This window comes from Mus caroli, unplaced genomic scaffold (genome assembly GCF_978045245.1).
Source record: "Mus caroli unplaced genomic scaffold, Mus_caroli_1 scaffold_1, whole genome shotgun sequence".
Lineage (NCBI taxonomy): Eukaryota > Metazoa > Chordata > Mammalia > Rodentia > Muridae > Mus > Mus caroli.
The window spans coordinates 129,579,019-129,604,183 of record NW_028227256.1 but is presented as its reverse complement, the minus strand read 5'-3'; the positions used below and the strand labels follow the sequence as shown (position 1 = coordinate 129,604,183).

Genomic DNA, 25,165 nt, shown 5'->3' with positions numbered 1-25,165 from the left:
AAAAAAAATTAAAAAAATCATACCTCTTACAATGCCTTCAATATTTATGTTAAATAGGAAAAATCAAGACTCATATTCAGTTTATAGAGTCAGTAATGGAGCCGTAGCAGTTATTGTCCACATTGAAAAAACAAAATTGAATTACTATGTAGCAACAAGCACAGAAATCAATTCTAAACAGGCCAATGACCTTCAATATGAAAAGCCTTTGTTTGTTTGTTTAATGTAGGAGTGCTCTGTTGCATGTACACTGCATACCAGACCTTCAATATGAGAAGCCTTTGTTTGTTTGTTTAATGTAGGAGAGCTCTGTTGCATGTATACTGCATACCAGAAGAGTGTTGCGGCCCGCCCGCGGTCCACAACACGAACGGTTCAACTGAGAATGGCAGTTCCCTGCAAAGAGAGGTAACTAGATAGGGCGGAAGAAAAGAATGAAGCCAGGACAAACAGATTCTGATCGAGGCTCAATTTAATATTTCCAAACACTCAGTTTATAAAGGAAGGGGGAGGGAACCCAATTTCCCGCCAAGTAATTCAGGGTCCAGTAGCAGGACAAACACGTGTGTGCCTCCAGGCAGCAGAGTCAGGTTCCAGCAGTGGGCGTGGCAGGACGAATGAGCCGGTAGCTCCACCCTAGAGCAGGCAGGTTCCAGGCTGGGGGAAGGGAGACCACATTTCCCCCCATTAGATAACAAAAATAAAAATAAAAAAGGGGTGGCCTGTGGCAGAAAAATTATCTATGTTCAATAGTTCTGCCTAAGTTCCTAGGGCTAAAGAAAAAGCCTATTTCCGTGGGATTTCTTAACTATTCTAATGGTAAACTGTATCTGGCTAAGGCTGTAGGCTCTGACTTTATAATGCTAATTAGTGCTGAATAGGTAGCTACCTGTTTGCCTTTTAAGTAGGGCGTTGGAACCCTGGCTGAGTTTAGCTAAACAATTTTAGAATAACACTGAACTGATAATTATCCACAATTTTGGGTGACAGGCAGGGGAAACAGTGAGAAGCGATTAAGACTGGCTGGCTCCTAGTACAAGGCCAATTGGCTTTTTTATTTTTTGGGTGGGAGGCAGTGAAGGGCCTGCTCTTACGACAGCAAGGTCTCCAATCTCTCTCCCCCCTGTTAATTAAGTTTAAATAGGCAATGCTTAACAGAGGTGATCAAAAGATTTTCTCATCCGTAGATGAGTGGGCCTTTAACCTTGACTTGGGTGGACATTAACCTGATTCCTCCCGTGAGTATCGTAACAACTCACATCTGTGGCTCTTGGTATCTTTTGGGGAGGGGAGGCAGAGCCGTAAGTATTTTTAGTGTTTAGCTGGAGTCGGATACCAACCTCTTTCAAATCAGGTGTGTCGCACAGGGAACTCAGAAACGGTCAAATTGGACCTTCCCTCCGCAGTGATCTCCTGCGCCAAGCGGTACCCATACCGTATTCATATGATTATGAATCAGTATCGCAATTCTGAGTTATTGCGAGGCCTCTATGTGAGACTTGTCAACCTCAGATTTAGCAAGGCCTAGACAAGAATTATGTCAGTATTAACACCATTAATTTTGGTTAAAATAGGAGCTAAAAGTCTTTTCTCTTCATCTCTGTTATTCCCAGTAGCCTGAGGAACTAAGGACACCTTGCAGTAACAGCAAGGGTGAAAAGCCAGAGGCCAGTTAAGGGACTAAGCCTATATCTATCAAAATAAGAACTAATCTTTGTAAATATATATGAAATTTCTACTTCCCTAGCTCTCCTGGTAAATCTAAATCTTATCTTAGACTGAAAGGCCACATGCTGGGATGTCCTTGGAAGGGAGATTAGCAGAACCACCTGTTTGCTCTTAGGGGCGGGGCGGAGAACCGGAGAATGTAGATTGACCTGCTTGAGAGAAGGAAGAATACTAAACAATTAGAGTGTAGTAATGTAAATTTTCTGTTTGGAGAAGTCAAGGTACTTTATTTAGATGCAAATTGTAAAGCTAAAGTTAGTCTCAAATTAGAAGTAACTGGGTGCCAGCGGCGTTCCGTTCCGCTGCAGACTGACCTTTAATGTCAGTTTGCAAAAAGTTTAGGACAAATAAGGTAAAGGCAAGATGAGCCTTTGCTCTGAATTAACTTTGCTAGGTAATTTAGAATATAGGAATCTCTAATAATTGAACTGAATATTAGACCAGTCTAAGATTGAGTTAGAATGGCTGGTCACACTGAAGAAGAGTGAAAAATCATCATGACTCTATTAAATGACTAATTTTACTAAGTCTGAATATACAGTCTATGATGTACTATTGCCATAAAGTTAAAAGGCTAGAAGCTAGTCTAAACTGGAAAAATGACAAGCAAGGATGGATCTAAAACATGAATTTAATCTTTTAGTCCTTTTAATCAGGACACTGAGTTAACTTACCTGTCAGCTCAGCACACGAATTACCAATATGCTTCTGTAGAGTTCTGTGGAGAGAACTTGTTTTTCCCTTTCCTAATAAGGTAGCTGTTTTAGGATCAATTTATAAGCCAATAAGTAGATCCTTTTAAGATACTAAAAAGCATTTATTAAATTTGACATTTTAATCTCAAATTTTGAAAATAAAGGTATGTTTTAAATAGTGTGCATGGAAATGCACTAAATAGTATATATGGGGATACAATTTCTCTCTTTTGTCTTTTAAGAGATTAAAGTTTAAAATTTTACAATATCTAACCTTTTGAATTAATAACTTTTTGGACAAAACATTTTAAATATTTGGCTGTAAAGGGGCAGTGACTAATTGCACTTTCAATTATTTTTCTTAAGGAACGGTTGTAACTAGAAGGCTAGAAAAGTTATTAAGAGTCACACGTGCATAATTTATTTATTTATTAACTAGAAATATGTATAAGCAATTGTAAATTTGAGAATTAATAGTATCTGAGGGACGAACAATTTTAAGTAATTATGAGCTCAGAGATATAGCATTGACTATCAATATATAAATTAAGGTTTGATTGTTCAGCATTTTAAAACACCATCTACAGCACACAACCAGATTATTTGTGCTGGAATAGGGGCAACTGTGTCTTAAGACTCCGCTCCACAGCAGCTAGTTGGGCCCACGTGGCCAACTATCGGCTGGGAGGATGAGAAAAATGACTTTACAATAATGTTTTTTCTGGCCAAAGAATTGTCTTGGGCACAACTAATTTTTAATTACCAATTAACAACAATTATAAAAGCTTTCTTTATTTCCTGCAAAACCCCTTGCAGCAAACCAAAACACCAAATAACAAAAGGATACTGTCTCTGAATCTTTTGGGTGAGAGCAAGGATTTAAGGTAAACTTCCCTTGAGAAGCATTAGTTAATAAAATATTTTCCACTTAGGAAACAATATATGCTGAAAGATTAAAACTTTTGGCTTCTTGTAAAGAAGCAGAAACAATAAACATTTTTCTTACATAATGTAAAGCTATATTAGCCATACATAGAGGCAAAATTTTCTAGTGATTACCAATTTACTAGAAGCAAAAATCTTTGAATTTAAGCATTATTTTAAACATCTGAATAGATCTGTAACACTGTTAAAAAGAAATTTTCTTGAACACAGGGAAAAACTTTTTTAGGCATTGTTTGCAAAACAAAAGAAAGTTCACAAGCCGCTCTGGGACTGCCCAGAGCCCTGTATTGACTCAAAGGTAAAATACTTTTTAATCTGAGCATCAATCTTAAATTTGCAATCAAACTGCGAGCTGCAGTCAATGGAACAATGGCAGTTTTAACCATAATTTTTAAGTTTTTGTGCAAGGTTAGGATAATACCTACAACTTTGGGAAAGCAAAACCTATGTTTAAAACAATTTATCACTGTTAAAATCAATATTAGAAGCATTACTATCATATTACGAAGTTTGGATATCAATTAATACCTATGAATACCTATTAAAGCAAGCTTTAACGCTTTAATAAAGAGGCATTGCTTTATATCTTATCTTAAATTTTACTATTTAGGATAGGAACCACATTAATCATTTTTTGAGTTAAGAAGATTTTTTTCCTGAGGAGGCCTTCTCTGATAGTCACTCCTCCTGAGATACCACAAGCTCCGCCTGAGGGCAATTTAGCCCTGGGGAAGTTGCATTTTTCATAGCATCATTTACAAGCGCCCAGAGGCCTAGGGTAAAATTATCTGTCTGAGCGATATTCAGGGCCTCACCAACTTTTTCCCAGGTTCCACAATCTATCGTTTCTTCTTCTTTGAACCATGGACAACAGCTATCTATCTTATCTAAAAAATTTCTTACTAATTGTACTTCAAGCCTTACTCCTTTTTCCTTAAGCAACTCCTGAAAACTAAACACAATTGCCTGATCCATGTATTAGAACCCTTCTTTCTTCCACCTAAGCAGCTTTCTAAAAAAAAAAAACTGCGGCACACCGCCTGTCTCCGTATCTAGTTCCGATTTACGAACTGCTGATCCCAAGTAGAACCAGTGTTGGGTTAGCACTGCTTTAAACTTGCTTCGTATCCTACTGCATCCCCGCAACACTTTCAAAACTGAAATTTTTTTGGGCTAGCGCTAGCATGTGTACCTGTCCGTTGCTCCGATGCTCCTCCTCCGATACGAAGATTCTTTCCTTTCTTGTGGAGCTCCACACAGCAATCGTTTCTCTCAGCATCTCTCTGCCATTCTTCAGGTCCCAGTTCTGGCGCCAACTGTTGCGGCCCGCCCGCGGTCCACAACACGAACGGTTCAACTGAGAATGGCAGTTCCCTGCAAAGAGAGGTAACTAGATAGGGCGGAAGAAAAGAATGAAGCCAGGACAAACAGATTCTGATCGAGGCTCAATTTAATATTTCCAAACACTCAGTTTATAAAGGAAGGGGGAGGGAACCCAATTTCCCGCCAAGTAATTCAGGGTCCAGTAGCAGGACAAACACGTGTGTGCCTCCAGGCAGCAGAGTCAGGTTCCAGCAGTGGGCGTGGCAGGACGAATGAGCCGGTAGCTCCACCCTAGAGCAGGCAGGTTCCAGGCTGGGGGAAGGGAGACCACAGAAGAGAGCATCAAATCCCATTACAGATGGTTCTGTGCCACCATGTGGTTGCTGAGAATTGAACTCAGGACCTGTGGAGGAGCAACCGGTGCGCTTAACCATTGAGCCATCTCTCCAGCCCCCACAAGTTTTCTATAATATAATAATAATGATAATGAATAATAATAATAATGCTGGCTATGGTGGCACAGGCCTTTAATCCCTGCACTGAGAGGCAAAGGCAGGTGGCTCTCTGTGACTTTGAGGCCAGGCTGGTCTACAAAGCAAGTTCCAGGACAGCCAGGGCTGTTACACAGAGAAATCCTATCTCAGAAAAAAAAAATAATTTAAAATAAACAAAACAAAAGCTCAGGCAACACACAGGCTAAAGTGACCCTCCCCCCCCCACACACACACATGCATGCAGCCAAAGGTAGCCAACTGCAAGCCAAGGAAAGAAACCTCAGGAAGAAACAAACCTGTGACCCCCCAATCTTGTGGCTCAAGCCTCCAGAACTGATGGAAAAGTAACTGCAGCTGTGCAAGTCCCCAGGAGTGTTTTGTTATGGCCTCCCTGGAAAGCAGACACAAGTGCTACACAATTCATTCTACCTGTGTACACTAATATTCCTTTATACCAAAGAAAACGAGTTAACCATAATTATACATTTACTGTCATTGAACTTGAGAGTGGTGACTAAGAAGGTAAGCTGTGGGGCTGGAGCGATGGCTCAGTGGTGCAGGGCACTCCCTGCTCTTGAAGAGGACCTGAGTTCAATCCCCAGCACCATATCTAATATGACTATAGCGCACAACTGCCTATAACTCTGGATCCAAGGCAAGGGGTCTGATGCCTTCCTCTGGCATCTGTGAGCATCTGAACACATATGGTATATGTATGTGTGGGAACACACACACATCCAAAAATATAAACTATGTGCCAGCCATAGTTGAGCAGGGGCAGATGGATCTTTGTGAGTTTGAGACCAGCCTGGTCTTCATACTGCATAGCCTGGGCTGACCCAGGGCTACACAGTAAAATCCTGTCTCAAAATACAAAATAAAGGGCTAGAGAGATGGTTCAATAGTTAGACAGTTGTGGTCTACCAGGTGGGACTCTTGGGACCCACATGGAGAGAAGCTCAGAACCATCTAAAATTCCAGCTGTAGGGGATCAAAAAAGGATTCTAGCCTTTGTAGGCACCAGTCACGCAAGCAGGCAAGATAGCCATAGACATAAAATAAATAAAACTTAAGGAAAAAGTCTTAAAAATCATAATCTGTAGTAACAATTCTGAGGATTCAGAAATGTAGGTTTCTTTAAAAGACACAGAAATATTTTGTTAATCTCAGGATGCGGGACGGCTTCGGACTCTGCAGCAGCTGATTATGATTTGCTTCGTGCTCTAGCAGAAGTGAGGCTTTTTCCAGCTGCGGATCATTTCTACAATTATGTGGCCTTTGGAATCCTGGGAACTTATCAGAGGGCACATAAATGCTAGGGCCCTGAGAGGTGGGTGGGTTGGTGGTTTAAGGCAGCAGTGGTCAAAGAAGAATCAAAGGTAAGAAGTTAGGTTCCAGGGTTTACATAATTCCTCTCTCCCCTCCATCCTTGTTTCCATTCTATCTAGTGCTAGGAGAGAGGGTGGGGGTGGGCGTGGGGGTTAAGGTGGAAAAAAGAACCACAAAGTAGCAAAGACCTGCAACAACAACCCAACGAAACAAAAAGTTCAAAACTTTTTTTTTTTTTTTTTATTGAAGTATTGAATACAGTTTATTTAGGGTGATGAGGGGGTAGTTAAGAAGGGAGTAGAGCTGGGCGTGGTGGCGCATGCCTTTAATCCCAGCACTGGGGAGGCAGAGGCAGGCAGATTTCTGAGTTCAAGGCCAGCCTGGTCTACAAAGTGATTTACTGTGCAGCCCTGGCTGCCTGTCTCCAGGGAGAAACCCTGTCTCCAAAAACAACAACAAAAAAAGGGAGTAGAGGCAGAGACAGAGACAGAAGGGGGAGAGAAAGAGAGGATGGAAATGAGGCTGGCCAGGAACACATGGGAGAGAGGCAGTAACTTGAGACACTGAAAGTTTGATAATGTTCTGGTTTCATGAAACAGGCCGGAAATCAGGTTTCCTGTTTATTTATGTCACAGTCTTCTTTTTTTTTTTTTTTTTTTTTTTTTTTGGTTTTTTCGAGACAGGGTTTCTCTGTATAGCCCTGGCTGTCCTGGAACTCACTTTGTAGACCAGGCTGGCCTCGAACTCAGAAATCCACCTGCCTCTGCCTCCCAAGTGCTGGGATTAAAGGCGTGCGCCACCACGCCCGGCTATCACAGTCTTCTTAAGGAAGGAAGTGGTGAGCACCAAGGTCAGCTTTGAACCTTTAAGGCACGTTATTTCTCTTTAAGTTTGATTGGCAGATGTAAAAAATGGTATAGTTAGGGTTTACTTTTTTTTGTTTTGTTTTGAGGCAGGGTCTCCCCATGAAGATCAGGCAGGCCTGGAACTGGGAGATCCTCCTGTTTCTGCCTCTGGAGCGCTGGGATTAAAGGGGTGCACCACCTTGCCTGGCCTTAGTTTATTTTTTTAATTTTGGTTTTTTGAGACAGGGTTTCTCTGTGTAGCTCTGGCTGTCCTGGAACTCACTTTGTAGACCAGGATGGCCTCGAACTCAGAAATCGCCTGCCTCTGCCTCCCGAATGCTGGGATTAAAGGCGTGCGCCACCACGCCTGGCAGTTTATTTTTTATTGTAGTAAATCAATGAAGTCTTACGCACCTTCATTGGTGGTTTAACAACCATGCTGGGGGCCCATCAATATGGCTCAGTGGGTAAAGATTCTTACAAAGGAGTCTAATGATTTGAGTTGAACCTACCTGGAACCTACATGGTAGGAGAGAAGAGATTTATCTGCATTGTCTTCTGACCACAATATGTACAGTTATGATGGGCAAGGCTCCACGCCTTGAATGATCTTCCAGTTTCATCCCTCCACCAGCCGGTCAAGCTCCATTTTCTAAGCCATGTTCTGTTAGATATATTTATATTAAGGCTTTGTTTTAAAACATTATTTATGGCTTGGCATAGTGGCACACACCTCTAATCCACTTGTGAGGCAAAGGCAGGTGTGGATCTTTATGAGTCGGGCCCAACCTGGTCTACAGAGTGAGTTCCAGGATAACCAGAGCTGTAAGACCCTGTCTTGGAAAAACAAACAAGCAAACTTACTTACGTATATGGCTATTTTGTGTTTGGTTTTGGGACAAGGGACTGAGGTGCATATTTTGCATATCAAAGCAAACCTGGTCTTAAGGTTCTCTTAGCTTCCCTCAGTCTCTACCTGGCATATCCTGCCCCACTTCCCTATATAATCCAGACAAATTGGTCTCCTTACTCTCCTCCTCTCTTTTCTTCTCTCTGTACACGCATGCCATCCCAGCCCCCCCCCCCTTCACACCCGCCTCCTTTCCCTCAGTCCTTGGGGCCAGTGAACTCGATAGAAAGCACCGTCCTAATAACCTACATTTAATATCCTCTAATCTGGCTTGAATTGGCTCATTTTGCCATCAGTAAAGAAATAACTATGATTTTGCCTATGTGTATGTCTGTGTATCACTGGTGTACTGTGCCCTCAGAGGCTAGAAAAGAGTGTAGGATTATCTGGAATTGGACAGGTAATTACAGATAGGTGTGAGCCACCATGTGAGTGAGTGCTAGGAATCAAACCTGGGTCCTCTGAAAGAGCAGCTGATGCTCGTAACCACGGAACTCTCTCTCCAGCCTCCTCGTTAAGGCTTTAGATGAAGACAAAATTACACTGATAATATTTTGAAAAATAAAGGGAAAGGGAGCTTTTTAGTCTACCTTTCACTTGCCTGGTCTCCGGGCTCTCTCCTCCCCGCTCTCCTCACGGGTGGGCATGGCCCAGCTCACGGGCACGCCCACTCTGGCCTCTCCCAGATGTCTCTACCTCTGACTATGCTTTATTTACAATAAACCTTTTCCTCTGTCAGAAAAATAAAAGGGAAAGGGCCAACTCTTTGACTGCAACAAGGATAATGGCAACTCATCCATAATTGGATATTTTCTTTATCTGGATAATCAGGCTCCTAGACCAGTTTTCCAGGTCTTACTTTTTTTTTTTTTTTTAAGTTTTGAAACTTGGAATTGAGGCAAGTGCCTATATCTGCTGAGCTAGCTGGGTGACCTTCAGGTCTTATTTTTTTGGAAGCCTTTAGATCAGTGCTTCTCAACTTGTGGGTTAAGCTCCTTTGAGTGGGGGGTCAACAGGGGTTGCATATCATATATCCTGCATATCAGATATTTGCATTATAATTTATAACAGTAGCAAAATTACAGTTATGAAGCAGCAAATAATTTTATAGTTGGGAGTCACCACAGCACGAGGAACTATATTAAAGAGTCACAGTTTTAGGAAGGTTGAGAACCACTGCTCTAGATTGCCTCTCCCACCCCACACCCGGCCCCCCACCAGGCAGGGTTTCTCTGCATAGCCCTGGCTGTCCTGGAACTCACTCTGTTGTAGACCAGGCTGGCCTCAAACTCAGAAATCTGCCTGCCTCTGCCTCCTGAGTGCTGGGATTAAAGGCGTGCACCACCACGCCTGGTTTAGATTGCTCATTTTTTAATGATCAGAACTACATGAAGATTCCTGGAGACAGTAGGAAGGAATATAAGTTAGCCAGATACTTTTTAAAAAAGATTAATTATATTTGAGTACACTGTAGCTGTCTTCAGACACTCCAGAGAGGGCGTCAGATCTCATTATGGATGGTTGTGAGCCACCATGTGGTTGCTGGAATTTGAACTTGGGACCTCTGGAAGAGCAGTCAGTGCTCTTAATTGCTGAGCCACTTCTCCAGCCCCAGCCAGATACAGATACTTTTAAAAGATAGAAAATAAATTCCTGTTGGGAAATTAATTATCTTGATTTTTGTTGTTGTTGTTTTTTGTTTTTTTTTGTTTTTGTTTTTTGAGACAGGGTTTCTTTGTATAGCTCTGGCTGGCCTGGAACTCACTTTGTAGACCATGCTGACCTCAAACTCAGAAATCCGCCTGCCTCTGCCTCCCGAGTGCTGGGATTAAAGGCGTGCACCACCACCCCCGGCTAATTATTTTGAGAGTGGGTCTCATAGCCCTTGTGGGCCTGGAAGATGCTATGTCAGTCATGGTGGGTCATGCTTGTACTCCCAGAGTTTGGCAGGCAGAGGACTGACTCTAATTCCAGACAGCTTGCATTATATCCTACATTACAGGCCATCAGGACTGCAAAATGTGACTGACCCTGTCTCCAAAACAGAAGAGAACCAAAGCAATGCAAGCAAACAAAAGTGGTTGCAAAAGGAGAGAGGGGAATAGCTGGTTGGTATTTGCCTATATGTGCCATACCGCTCTTCTGAGGAAATTGTGCTGACTTTAAGCTCATTGTCAGCAACTTCAGAAAGAGAATCACCACCTCAGCTCCTTCAAGGAACTCTGGATCTTCCAGTGGGGAAAGGTTATAAGCAGGAGCTGGGAGCAGAGGCAACAAGCTTTTATGCCTAGCAGCAGACATGCAGAAGCAGGCAGACCTCTTGAGTTTCCAGGTCAGCCTAGTCTACATAGTGAGTTCCAGGCTAGTCAGAGCTACATAGTAAGACCTTGTCTAGAACAAAACAAAACGGGTAATGTTTACATTGGAAACAATGAATTTGTATGATCCTCCAAAAAGCCCAACTAAATAATTCGCCCAACCAAAATATTCATAGTAGGGAGCATACAATGTGTGTACGGGAGATCAGGTCCCATTTTCTTTGTATAAGAATGCATCTGTAGTCCTGTCTCGAAAAACCAAAAAAAAAAAAAAAAAAAAAAAAAAAAAAATCTGTTTCTGGGATCCACATCTTAACACAAAGAAATTCTTGTCCAGAAAATAACGACCAGGGAGTAAGCTCGGTCATTGACATGTCAAAAAAAAAAAAAAAAAAAAAAAAAAGTAGTCAAAGGATCAGGAAGGGTTAGCTTGTAGGGAAATGAGAAGACTAGGGATGGAATATGGAAGTTGCCTTCAAAGCACGGGGTAATAGAGGCACAACTTTCTGAATAAAGTTTGAGGACAACCAGGGATAAATAGACCCTGTCTCAAAAAACAAATGGCACGTACAGAGCTTGAAGAAAATCCTATTCTTTCAAAACCTCTTTATGCAAGCAAGGTATGATGGGGCAAGCCTTAAATCTCAGCACTCGGGAGGCAGTCTGGTATACATAGTTCCAGGACAGCTAGAGCTACACAGAGAATCCCTGTCTCAATAGTAAAATAGAAAACTATCTCTGGCGGACCTCGGAGGTCGGGAGGCTCTCTTCCCGGACTAGCGTGTACTCGATGGTAGATTCTTCAGGCTTTCTAGCTCTCTAGTCCTCCAGGGTCCGCTCTATGGTTCCCCCGGCCTCCCCGGAAGCTCTTGGGAACGCTGGGTTTGAGAGGCCGGAAGTGGTGCTGCCGTTGCTCGCAGTTTCAAAATGCAGTGCAGGCCTTAGGGTCTCCGGCTGCCACCCCTCCCCCAGCTAGGAGGGGGAGCGACTCATGGAGCGGCCGTAAGGTGTGACGGTGGGGTCTGGCCCGCGGGGGGCCGGGGGAGCGGACAGAAGGCCCGGAGGCCTCGGAGCTGGGAACCGGGCGGGAGGAGGCTGGGGAGCTGAGGGCGGCGTGGTCCGCGGGGCCGCGGAAGGGGCTGTGGGGGAAGGGTGGCGCTTCGACCCAGGGGTGGAGGAAAATGGAGTGTGGCGAAACGGAGTCCACAGTTACTGACTGAAAGCGAAGTGAAGGGGTTGCTCTTTTATTTGCATTTCCACTTTGAGCGGTGGGTGAGGCACATTGAAGGAAAGGAGTCGTGGAGAGAGACCTGGAGAGTGTCATTGACATGACTTAAGACTTAAATAATTTCTAGGGCTGCAAATTGTCTGCTTTAGTGTGTGAAAGGTACTTGTTTGCGGTCTTCATACGGACCTGGGGCATTTAAAATTTTTTAAAAAATATCCTCCACGAATATGTTGTTATTATTACTATTGAGACAGAATCTCACTGTGGCCAACCCGGAGCTTGCTGTATAGACTAGGCTGACCTCAAACTCAAAGTCATCTGCCCCTGCCTCCAAAACAGCTTGCTCCTCTACCTCGCCCGGACCACGAATATGAACTTTAATTAGCATACCTCCCAATGATGCTTGTACATCCCCAGATTTTGACCCCACTCTTATTATGACACATCTGGATAAAACAATGCCTGTCTTGTCCTACTCAAGAAAGGTCTTTGTGGGTTAGGAACCTCTACCTAATGACAGGCACGACATGTGTCTGTCAAAGATATTTGAAACGTTTAATAATACTGTCAGTTGCTGCATATCTATTCAAGTTTAGTCTCCTCCTTCATACATTTCTGCTAGGAAAAAAGTTTTTTTTAGCTCCAAAGTATTACTTTCAGTATTATTTTACTGTACTGGTCAAGACCACAAACAATTCCTGTTTTTTTTTTTTTTTTTTTTTTTTAAGCTATTTTCTTTATTTACCTTTCCTAGTTTCCTCTCCGAAAATTCCCTATCCCCTCTCCCTCCCTCTGCTCACTAGTCCACCCACTCCTGCTTCCTGGCCCTGGCATTCCCCTATACTGGGGAAAAGAACCTTCACAGGACCAAGGCCCTCTCCTCCAGTTAATGACTGACTAGGGCATCCTCTGCTACATATACAGCTAGAGACACAAGTCCCACCATGTGTTTTCTTTGATTTGTGGTTTAGTCCCAGGGAGCTCTGGAGGTACTGGTTAGTTCATATTGTTGTTCCTCCTTTGGTACTGTAAACCCCTCCAGCTCCTTCAGTCCTTTCTCTAGCTTCTTCCTTGGGGACCCTGTACTCTGTCCAATGGATGGCTGTGAGCATCCACTTCTGTATTTGCCAGGCACTGGCAGAGCCTCTCAGGAGACAGCTCTATCAGGCTCCTGTCAGCAAAATCTTGCTGGCATATGCAATAGTGTCTGGGTTTGGTGGTGGTTTATGGGATGGATCTCCAGGTGGAGCAGTCTCTGGATGGTCCTTCCTTCAGTCTCTGCTCCGAACTTTGTCTCTGTAACTCCTTCCATGGGTATTTTGTTCCCCCTTCTAAGAAGGATCGAAGTATCCACACCTTGGTCTTTCTTCTTGAGTTTCATGTGTTTTGCAAATTGTGTCTTGGGTATTCTGATTATCTGGGCTAATATCCACTTATCAGTGAGTGCATACCATGTGTGTTGTTTTGTGAATGGGTTACCTCACTCAGGATGATATCCTCCAGATCCATCCATTTGTCTTAAGAATTTCATAAATTCATTGTTTTTAATAGCTGCGTAGTACTCCATTGTGTAAATGTACCACATTTTCTGTATTCGTTCCTCCGTTGAGGGACATCTAGGTTCTTTCCAGCTTCTGGCTATTATAAATAAGGCTGCTATGAACATAGTGGAGCATGTGTCCTTCTTACCGGTTGGGACATCTTCTGGGTATATGCCCAGGAGAGGTATTGCTGGATCTTCCGGTATTAACTATGTCCAATTTTCTGAGGAACTGCCAAACTGATTTCCAGAGTGGTTGTCAGATACACTTTCTTTAGCTGGGTCCTCATTGGTTGTATGTACAGGTTATTCTTTTTTTTTTTTTTTTTTTTTGGTTTTTCGAGACAGGGTTTCTCTGAATAGCCCTGGCCCTGGCTGTCCTGGACTCACTCTGTAGACCAACCAGGCTGGCCTCGAACTCAGAAATCCGCCTGCCTCTGCCTCCCAAGTGCTGGGATTAAAGGCGTGCACCACCACCCGGCTTGTAGGTTATTCTTTAGACAATCTGAAGCACCCCCATGTCCTGGTTCACCTTAAACCTTCAAGTGTAAGGGTAAATACAACCCTCTTAGCAGTCATTAATACACACTGTGGTGGTTTTAATGATAATGGGTCATAGGTTTGAATGCTTGATCCCTAGCTGGTGGAACTGTTTGGGAAGGATTAAGAGATAGGGTCTTGTTGAAAGAGGTGTGCTTCTGGGGGGCCTGCAGTGAGAAATTGGGTTTCTTTAAAAACACAGTAATATTATATGAAGACATTTTTGTTTGATTTTTTACTAGACTTTATTTTGGGAGAGGGTTTAGCTATGTAACCTCAGCTGGTCTTGAACTCAAAAGAGATCAGCCCACCTTTCTTGCCTCCTTCGTGCTGGAATAAAAAAGCTATCCATACCCCCCCCCCCTTTTTTTTTTCCCTTTTTGAGTCAGGGTTTCACTATGTGGTCCTGTCTGGCCTTGAACTCAGAGATCTGTCTGCCTTTACTTCCCGAGTGCTGGGATCAAAAGCTTTCTATATTTTTATAATATTTTATTATTTGTTTTGTATGTGCTTGTAGTGGTTAAGAGGGCAACTGTTGGAAGTCAGTTCTCCTTCCTACTTATGGGTCCTGGGTATTGTCAGGTTTGGCTTCGAGACTCTACCAGCTGACCCCATCTCGCTGGGATCCTTATGGTACCAAGGCTAGCCTTTCAGATACGTCTAAGGTCATTGCAGAAACCCATGCTGGCAAGAGTTGAGAAAAAACCCTCAGTCAGTCAGATGATGACTGATTTGTAGTCTCTCTGTTTTTCTTACCTCTTACTCTTTAGGTCTTGCCAAATCCCTACCATAAACTACTTTTCCCTGAGAAAAGATCTGAGCAGTGATGTAGGGGTAGAGGGGGACTGGTTGGGCCTTTTTTTTTTTCCCCTTCTATTTTAAAGACACTGTCTGTCGTCTGTGGTTTATATGTCTCTCTGTGTGCCATGTGTGCACCTAGTACCCTTAGAGGCCAGCACTGGATTTATAGAGGGTTGTTAGCTGGGAACCAAACCTAGGACCTCTCTAAGAACAGCAAATGTTCTTAACTGCTGAGTTAACTTTCCGGCCTTTGCATTTAAAAATTATATTTATTTTGAGACAGTCTTGCTAATCCGTTCTGAAGGCTTGGTAGATCAAGTTAGGCTTGAGCTCACAGAGATCCTCCTCTTACCTCTGCTTCTGGAGTGCTAGAAGTAACGTTTTGTGCATATCTCTGATGTCTTTTTAAAAGAAATACCAAAGTCAAATATATGCAAGAGGTATGCTAAAAGTTCCTAGTACATGCAAACATTGGAAGTAAAAGATTGAGAAAAGACATACCTGGAAATAATAACAAAAAGCAAGTTGGTATGATCATATCAATATATGATTAAATATACTTTTGTTTGTTTGTTTGTTTGTTTTTCGAGACAGGGTTTCTCTGTGTAGCCCTGGCTGTCCTGGAACTCAGAAATCCACCTGCCTCTGCCTCCCGAGTGCTGGGATTAAAGGCGTGTGCCACCACGCCAGGCTAAATATGCTTTAAGACAGAATTCCTTAAGATGCAAAGGATCCTTATATCATAACCACTAAAAAACAAATGTCAAGCCAGTACAACATAAGACATACACATCTTTGATTAAATTCTGAAATGAATGACTAATCTAGGGGCAAGCAATAAGAGTGTGTAAGATATTTTCAAAAGAGCCTGACTTAACCAATATGAATTTTACGAGCATTTGTTAGACACAGCAGCTGAGTGTCTGGGTGGGGTGGTTCTGAACTTCAGTCCTTGTATAAGTCTTTTTTTTTTTTAAAGATTTATTTTTTTATTATTTATTTTATATATCTGAGTACTCCATCGCTGTCTTCAGACACCAGAAGAGGGTATCAGATCTCATTACAGATGGTTGTGAGCCACCATGTGGTTGCTGGGAATTGAACTCAGGACCTCTGGAAGAGCAGTCAGTGTTCTTAACCACTGAGCCATCTCCCCAGCTCCTTGTGCAAGTCTTAACTACTCCCCAGCCCCTTTCTTCTTCAGGGAACTCCCCCTCCCTCTACTCCCTCCTCTCACCCCTGGAGTTTCTCCGTGTAACCCTGGCTGTCCTGGAACTTTTTCTGTAGACCAGGCTGGCCTCAAACTCCTCTGTCTACCTCTGCCTCCTAAATGCTGGGATTAAAGGTGTGTGGCACTATACCACCTGTCTCAGGGAACAATTTTATTTCATTTAACTTATGTTTTTCTAGTTAATTTTATTGAACATACATTCATTTCATAACTGACAACCACTTGTGAAACACTGAATTTTCAATTTGTGTTTCTAGTTCTTTATTTTATCCTATATATTTTATTTACTTTTTTTTTTTTGCCATCACAACTAGAATTTTTTTTTTTGCCCCCCCCCTCGTCCCCAACTAGACTTTTAAAAGGAGATTTATTGGGGCTGGTGAAATGGCTCAGCGGTTCTGAAGGTCCTGAGTTCAAATCCCATCAACCACATGGTGGCTCGCAACCATCCATAATGAGATCTGGCACCCTCTTCTGTCTGAAGACAGCTACAGTGTACTTAAAGATAATAAATTAAAAAAGAGAGAGATCAGCCGGGCGTGGTGGCGCACGCCTTTAATCCCAGCACTTGGGAGGCAGAGGCAGGCGGATCTCTGAGTTCGAGGCCAGCCTGGTCTACAGAGTGAGTTCCAGGACAGCTGGGCTACACAGAGAAACCCTGTCTCGAAAAACCAAAAAAAAAAAAAAGAGAGATTTACTTATTTATTTATTTATTTATTTTTAATTATTTATTATGTGTAAGTACACTGTAGCTGTCTTCAGAACACCCCAGAAGAGGGCATCAGATCTCATTTTGGATGGGTGTGAGCCACCATGTGGTTGCTGGGATTTGAACTCAGTACCTTCGGAATAGCAGTCAGTGCTCTTAACCACTGAGCCATCTCTCCAGCCCGATTTACTTATTTTTATTGTATGTGTATGGGAGTTTTGCCTGCATGTATTGTGTGTATGTGTATTGTGTGTAAGCAGTGCCCACAGAGGCCAGAAGAAGGCATCAGGTCCTCTGGAACTGGGGTTACAGATGGTTATTAGCTGCCATGTGGGTGCTGGCAACGGAGCTTAGGTCATCTGCAAGAGCAGCAAGTGCTCTTCTTTTTTGAACCATCTCTCCAGCTCCTTGAGTGGGCTCTTTTAGAAGTTTGGCTATCTAGAAGGCCAAGTCCTTCCCTCCTTGTTCTTTTGGAAGGGACTTGCATTCTTAGCCTCTTAACTCTTCTATATACTTTTTTTTAGCATTTTGAGGTTCTATAAAAATCCCCAGCCGGGTGTGGTGGCGCACGCCTTTAATCCCAGCACTCGGGAGGCAGAGGCAGGTGGATTTCTGAGTTTGAGGCCAGCCTGGTCTACAAAGTGAGTTCCAGGACAGCCAGGGCTATACAGAGAAACCCTGTCTCAAAAAAAAAAAAACCAAAAAAAAAAAAAACCAACAACAAAAACCAACAACAACAACAAAAAACCCAAAGCCAGGAGTGGTGGTACATTCCTGTAGTCTTAACCCTTAGAAAGTAGTCAAGCTGATTTTGTAGTCAGTTCAAGGACATAAGCTGCAGAGTAAGGACTCCTACCCCCCTGCCTGAAAACAGAAACAAAAAAAAGTGAACATCAAGAAGAAAACATTTTAAAATTCTTATATTGATTTTTTTTTTAAATGAAATTATACTGAAAGTAGATCAGGGACTGGAGAGATGGCTGAGAAGTTTAGACTGCTTACTGCTTTTAAATTTTGAAGGACCAGAGTTTAGATCTGAGCATCTATGTTACAACTACCTGTAACTCCAGGAGGTTGGGACACTTAGTGTTCTGTTTCTGTGAAGAAACACCATAACCAAAGCAGCTCTTATAAAGGAAAACACTTACTTGGGGGCTTGCTTATAGTTTCAGAGGCTTAGTCCATTATCTTGGAGGGGAGCATGGTAGCACATAGGCAGGCATTGTGCAGAAGTAGCTACAAGCTTTAGAGCCTGCTCCTTAGGTGGCAGGCAGAGGTCCTGCCCCTGGCTTTGGAAACCTCAGAGTTTCCAAACATGACCCCGGCTATGTAAACACAGTGCTTTATTCTTTAGAAGTCCAGCATGCTGAGGTCTCCCCACTAACCAAGATAGACCCCCAAAGTTAGCTTGCAGGCCCAATTTAAAGCACATTAGGGGAATTCTGGGGTAGGTGACCACTATTTTGACCTGTTGGGTCCATCTCTTCCAGAAGTTCTAGAAGCATTTCTGGAGTGTAGGGTTGGAAACTTGACCCATTGTGCTTGCCTCAGGCTGTGGTGGGGCAGCTTCTGACTAGCTGTCTTAAGCCTGGGGTTTTTTCAGTAACTGACTTGTCTGGGCTTGTCTGGACCTGTCTAGTTCTTGGAAACAGATTTAGGCTTAGTCTCAGTAACTGTTACTGTGAAGCCTGTCATGGAATCACCCTATCTCATCCCTCCCAGTAAGAGAAGAATTAAGTAAATGCAGTCAAACAGTTATCTCTCAAATTACATACAATGCTCTTTTTCCTTTTTTTAAGCAAGTAAGCCAATTATATATTTCTCAGAACTCCACTTTGAAGAAAACAAGGGAATGAAACTATATTTGAGATGATGAAAAGATTTTTGGAGCTGAATTATAGGCCATTGTGACTACCCTACCCTTCATGGTCCTATGCAGTAGCAGTGGTCATTCTTTGCAGATTTTTATACATTTCAAAGTTCCAGTATGTGATAGCAGAAATTTTTGTTGTTGTTGTTGCTTTGTTTTTTTTGTTTTTGTTTTTTCTGAGATAGGGTTTCTCTGTGTAGCCCTGGCTGTCCTGGAACTCACTCTGTAGACCAGGCTGGCCTTGAACTCAAAAATTCACCTGCCTCTGTCTCCCAAGTGCTGGGATTAAAGGAGTGCGCCACCACTGCCCAGCTGTAGAAATGTATTTTTAGAGACTTGTTTTGAGAGAGAGGGTCTTACCATGAACCTCAGGCTGGCCTTGAACTTATGACAAGCCTCCTGCTTTATAAGTTCTGAGATTGCCAGTGTGTCCTACCACAATTACCAGGCAAACTTTGACACTCACTTTCCTGGGGTTTCTTGTCCAGGCTTGTTGGTCTGTGGTCTTAGAAACTTGGTGATTTTCCAGCTGTGGGTGTCTCCTAGCTCTTATCTTAATCACTCTGCTCAGTAAGTCTACCTTATTGCTAATAGGGAAGCAGTGATGTAAATTTGACTTGCAACTAGCTAGGAACAATGTATTCATTAGCATCAGCATTGGAGTGGAACATGTCCAAACCTGTCTCTTTCAGGATTCACCTGAGGGACACTTGGTGGTTTAGTTTTTAGCTTTTGTGCTGGATTTGAGAATTGAGAATTTCAGTTCAGTGTGAGTATTTTGCATTTATGCAGGTGTGTGTGTGTGTGTGTGTGTGTGTGTATCAGATAAAAAAAATGTTGGCAGTTTTGTCTGTTTTTTTATTCTGTTTAGGAGACAAGTTCTCTATATAGGTTCTGGGTGTCCTTGAACTTGCTGTGTAGAACAGGTTGCTCTTGAACTCAAAGATCCCCTTGCCTCTGCCTCCTGGGTACCGGTATTCAGGGTGTGTGCCACCATGCCCGGCTTGTTTGTTTTTCCTTTTAAATTGATTTTTACTTTATGTGTATTGTCTTTTGCCTGCATGTCTGAGAGTGTCAGATCCCCTAGAATCTGGAATTACAGACAGTTGTGAGCTGCAGTGTGGGTGCTGGGAATTGAACTTACTAGGTACTCTGAAAGAGTAGCCAGTGCTCTTAACTGATGAGCCATCTCTCTAGACCCCCAGCTCTAATGCTAAAGACAAAATTCTTTAAAATTCTACTTTACAATTTTATATATGTTTTTCCCTTTTAGTTTGCTAAGTGTGGAGTCTTCACTGCCAAAATGACATCACATTCCACCTCGGCCCAGTGTTCAGCATCTGACAGTGCTTGCAGAATTTCTTCGGAACAAATTAGTCAGGTAATTGCTACCAGACATCTCACTCTTTAGATATTTTAAATTGAATTGTGGCATATCGCAGAGTTTACTGATTAGGGTTTGCTTAAAGCAGAAGTGGTGATGTAAATTTCGTATTACCTATTTGAAAGTTACAGACTGCTTGAAATGGTCAAAGTTGATCTGTGTTGTCACTGTTTGTGCCCTTCTGCTTGTCAGTTAATTCTTATAGTTTGTTAGACTAGGCACGTTTTAGGTTAGAGGTAGGTAGTAGAGAATTTGGGGCCAGGTTATCTAAGTTCATTTTTTGTTTCACGTGGTTGTAGTTAGTTTATTCTGGAGCTCTGAGAGAGAAAGACACAGACAGAGTCTGTGTTAGTCCTGGCTGACCTGGAACTTCCTTTGTAGACCACAATGATCTGTAATTCTGATCCCAGGGCATCCAGTGTCCTCTTCTGGCTTCTAAGGGTACCACATGCATGTAATTCACAGACAGTGCACTGGATGCCCTGGGATCAGAATTACAGATCATTGTGAGTTATTGTGTGGCTGCTGGGATTCAAACCCAGGTCCTGTGGAAGAGCAACAAGTGTCTTTATTTAACCACTGAGTGCTCTCTCCATCTCCAGACTTTTTCCTTTAATAGATTTTTAAAATTATTATATTTTTGTGTTTCAGAAATATTTTTTCATGTTTGTTCCTTAATATATATGTTGAAAGTACGATTTGGAATTGGTGAGGAAAAGATGCAGTATAAATTAATTTTATAAACTAATTTTGTGATGATAACATGTCTCTGGAAAACACATATTCCAGGTAGATGAAGGATTTAAATGTAAAAAGTCAAGATGTTGGAAGAAAATAGAAAAAATATTTGTGAAACTTTAGAATGATGGAGTTCTTGACATTGAAGAAGCTTTAAAAGCAATACAAATTTGATAATATACAATATAATAACAAAACTGTGCTATATGGACTTGGTATATGCAAGTTTTTATAATTCTAGCACTTAGGAGGCAGAGGCAGGTAGATCTCTTGTGAGTTTGAGGCCAGCCTGAGCTACATAGTGGAGAGACCCTGTCTTAAAACAAAAATAAATAACAAAATTGTATACTATAGGCATGCTATAGGGACCAGCTTAGTGGAGTGTAGTAGATCACAGTCTGGGCCTCCTGATTGTTGGGAAATGATGACGTTGAGATAAGTGATTGGAATAGAAATTAATGTAGCATGAAATAAACTGTGGGGTTAGAAAAGCTCTAGCTCATCTGTCTTGTTGATAGTGAGACAGGGAAAGGGAGACATATTCCAGTACCTGCATCTGTCTGCTTCCTGCATAATAGAATGAGGAAGGTGTTTTTGTTTTTGTTTTTTTCCCGAGACAGCGTTTCTCTGTATAGCCCTGGCTGTCTTGGAACTCACTCTGTAGACCAGGCTGGCCTCAAACTCAGAAATCTGCCTGCCTCTGCCTCCCAAGTGCTGGGATTAAAGGTTGTGGCCCCTGGGGGTCGGGGTGGCGGCGCTGGCAAGGTGGCTCAGTGGTTAAGAGCATTAACTGATCTTCTGAAGGTCCTGAGTTCAAATTCCAGCAACCACATGGTAGCTCGTAATGGGATCTGTGTCTTCTGGAGTCTGAAGACAGCTACAGTGTACTTACATATAATAAATAAATCTGTACCAAAAAAAAAAAAAAAAAAAGTTGTGGCACCACCGCCCTGCAAGGAAGGTTTTGAAGCTATCTCAGAAATAGAATTTCCAGTTCTATAATCATAATAATAGTGTGTTATGAAGTTACTGACTCTGCCAAACTCTCAGACTGACTCTCCTAGAAGACAACATCTACTGTTTATTCTATCCATACAAATTTGTATATGAGACTCATCAGCCTGGTTTATCTTTTATGTCAGTGATAGGGCTTATAATTTAAGCTGGTCCCATGCCTTACATTTTGTTTCTGACTTTTTGCTTATCTCTATGCTCAGGATTACATTTAGGCCTCGTGCATGCTAGGCAGGTGCTCTACCATGGAGTTATATCCCCAGCCACCCAATTTTGTTTTTTTGTAACAATAAAGGTTTCCCGATATAGAAGAACCTTTATTACTTAGATTCGTAGGAAGTTGCTGTAGAACTTTCTCATCTGGAGGCAGTTTAGTTTGCTGTTGGAGTTAGGCATATGCCTAGGATGTGTTCTGAGGAGTGGAACCCCTGTACTATCATTTCACAGTTGTAGCGCCTTTGTTCATTTCTTTTCTTTCTTTCTTTTTTAAAAAAGGATTTGTTTTATTTATATGAGTACACTGTAGCTGTCTTCAGACACACCAGAAGAGGGCATCAGATGTCAGTACAGATGGCTGTGAGCCACCATGTTGTTGTTGGGAATTGAACTCAGGACCTTTGGAAGAGCAGTCAGTGCTCTTAACCACTGAGCCATCTCTCCAGCCCTTTTTTTGTTTGTTTGTTTTGTTTTTATGTTTTTATGGTTTTTTTTCCTCTGTAGCCCTGGCTGTCCTGGAACTCACTCTGTAGACCAGGCTGGCCTCGAACTCAGAAATCCGCCTGCCTCTGCATCCGGAGTGCTGGGATTAAAGGCGTGCGCCACCACGCCCGGTGCCTTTGTTCATTTCTTCCTTCCACTGCCAGCTCATGGTTGAGATGGCTACTTTCCCTTAATTGGCACTGTTTTCTGGTCAGTACAGATAGATTACAATGGAATTTCATAGCTTCTTCTCCACCTGAAGAGTTTAATTACATGTCTAAATTATAGGAAGCAGAGAATTACTAAAGAGGACTGGGTCTTTTTCATTCTTACTACCACCATCCTTATAGCTAAAGCATTAGGGAAGATGGGAGGCAGTAGCCTCAAAATGTCTTTATTGAAGGATCTGATGGTAAGGTCCTATTATTCCAACTACTTGGATTCCTCAAGCAGGAGAATCAAAAGTTCAAAACTTGCTCGGGCTACAGAGTGAATTTAAGGACAACCTTATACACACACACACATACACACACATACACACACATATCATAATATATATGGATTAACTACTCTCAGCTACTTGACACCCCTTCCTCCTGCATGTGTGTGTGTGTGTGTGATATAATTGTTCATGTGTCTGTGAAGACCAGAAGTTAAAATGGCTTGTCTTCCTCAGTTGTGCTCTGCCTTACTTTTTTTTTTTTAAAGATTTATTTATTTATTATATGTAAGTACACTGTAGCTGTCTTCAGACACTCCAGAAGAGGGCACCAGATCTCGTTACGGATGGTTGTGAGCCACCATGTGGTTGCTGGGATTTGAACTCTGGACCTTCGGAAGAGCAGTCGGGTGCTCTTACCCACTGAGCCATCTCACCAGCCCTATATATATATATATTTTTTTTTTTTGCCTTACTTTTGAGACAGGGTCAGTTATTAAATCTATAATTGTATATTACTATTTATATTATGTATTATTATGATTATAATACTGTATTATATTATAAATTACAAATTACATATTATAATTATTATTTATAGCTCACTGATTGAACTAGATTGGCCAGTGAGTTCCAGGAGGGTCCCTTTGTTACATCCTTCCCATTGCTTGGACTATAGATTTCTGCTACCACATGGCTTTCTCTGTACATGCTGGAAATCTGAATGAATTCAGGTCTTCACGCTTGTACAGCAAATGCTGTATTGACTGAGCCATCTCCCCACCTCCCAGCTGCTCCACTTTCTTTAATATTCCCGGTAGGTTGTTCAAAGTCTGAAAAAATATATGCATAATGACCCTTCAAGTAGGATACTTTTTTTTTTAAAAGACAGACTGGTCTACATAGCAAGTTTCAGATGAACTTGGCTCTCCCAAGTGCTGTGATTACAGTTGTGAACCACTACCCAGCTTTCAACTAAAAGTATGAGCTCTTTGAAGTTTAGGGTAGGAGTCAACAGACTTAATGTATAGGGCCAGAGAACACACATTGTTAGGCTTTGCAGGCCGTAGAGTTTGTGTCTTAACCCTTTGGTACTGTAGCCCTAAAAAATGTAAACTTATGGGCATGGTCATATTCCATTTATAGCAGGAGTAGGGGTGAGCTGAGCCCCAGAGTACTCACTTGCCTTGGATGTGCAGGCCTCAGGAATAGATAGATCCTCAGAGCTGCTAAAATGAAGAGTGGGAAAGGGGGAAAAATCCAGACTTTTTACAGATGCAGATCAGTGTTTTCTGTTCCTTGGTTTAATAGTTAATAAGCTGACACATAGAAATGGTACATTATGTGTAAGGGAGCTGAGAGGTAGTAGGCTACTTGCCTAGGATGTGTGAGGTTCTAAGATCAATTTCAAGCAGCATACAAAAATGAGTAATGAATAGTATGAAAAACAGAACATTATAAATAAAAATACAAGATAGGAAAGTATTGGGGGCAAATATCACAAAGTGTATATCTATGATAAGGTCAGTCAGGTTCCTGTGGCTGGCAAAGTCCAGCAGAGCAGTAACTAGGTAACTCGCTCTTTCCTTAGTGCCTCAGTTTTCATTTCAGGGTTATAATAAAAATATCTAAAAACAAAAACCCAGAGTCACAATTATTGGCTAAAGAGCTCACAAACTCCACAGTCAGGGAAGTGATGGCTGTACACAACAAAGGCTGCTTATGAAACCTGCTGAGTTTCAGTGCCATCATCTTTGACCATTTGAGAATATTAGTATACAAATATTTAGTCTGGGCCTATTTTTCAGGTTTTTTCCTTTTCTTTTCCAGAGATGGGGTCAGTTCTGGCTATACTGGAATTTGCTGTATAGACCAGGCTGGCCTCAAACTTAAGAGATCCTTTTGCTTCTGCATGCCCACCCCACTCCCCCCCAAAAAGTGAGATTAAAAGTATGTCCCCAGCTTTCAGGTGTTTGTCTTTTGTTTTGCTTTTTTTAGATTTATATGTATATCTTATATGCCTGCATGTATGCCAGCAGGCCAGAAGAGGGCACTAGACCTCTTTATAGAGAGTTAAGAGCCACCATGTGGTTGCTGGGAATTGAATTCAGGACCTCTGGAAGAATAGCCAGTGCTCTTAAGCTCTGAGCCATCTTTCCAGCTCCAGCTTTCAGATTTTTAATAGCTACCTTGGAATGTAACTAAATATTTTGTGGGTATGAGTGTTTTGTATGCATGTATGTCTGTGCCTCACAGGTGTGTCTGGTGCCAAGCAAGACCAGAAGAGAGTAACCTGGAACTGGAGTTAGAGTTGGGAGGTGCCTTGTGAGTGTTAGGGCTTGAAATCTGGGTCCCTGTAAGAACAGCCAGTGTTCTTAACTACTG

At 42.1% G+C, this 25,165-nt stretch overlaps 1 protein-coding gene across 4 annotated transcripts in view; it reads left to right on the top strand.

Annotated features, from left to right (window-relative positions):
- The first annotated feature begins 11,471 nt into the window (after nt 1-11,471).
- Mdm4 (MDM4 regulator of p53) overlaps nt 11,472-25,165 on the top strand; it is a 41,048-nt gene continuing 27,354 nt past the window's right edge. For all 4 annotated transcript variants that reach the window (XM_085841100.1, XM_021157298.2, XM_085841099.1 and 1 more), the window contains exons 1-2: nt 11,472-11,594; nt 19,780-19,887. In XM_085841100.1, the coding sequence (XP_085697226.1) occupies nt 19,810-19,887 (78 nt within the window). In that variant the 5' untranslated portion in view covers nt 11,472-11,594; nt 19,780-19,809. The remainder of the gene's footprint in view (nt 11,595-19,779; nt 19,888-25,165) is intronic.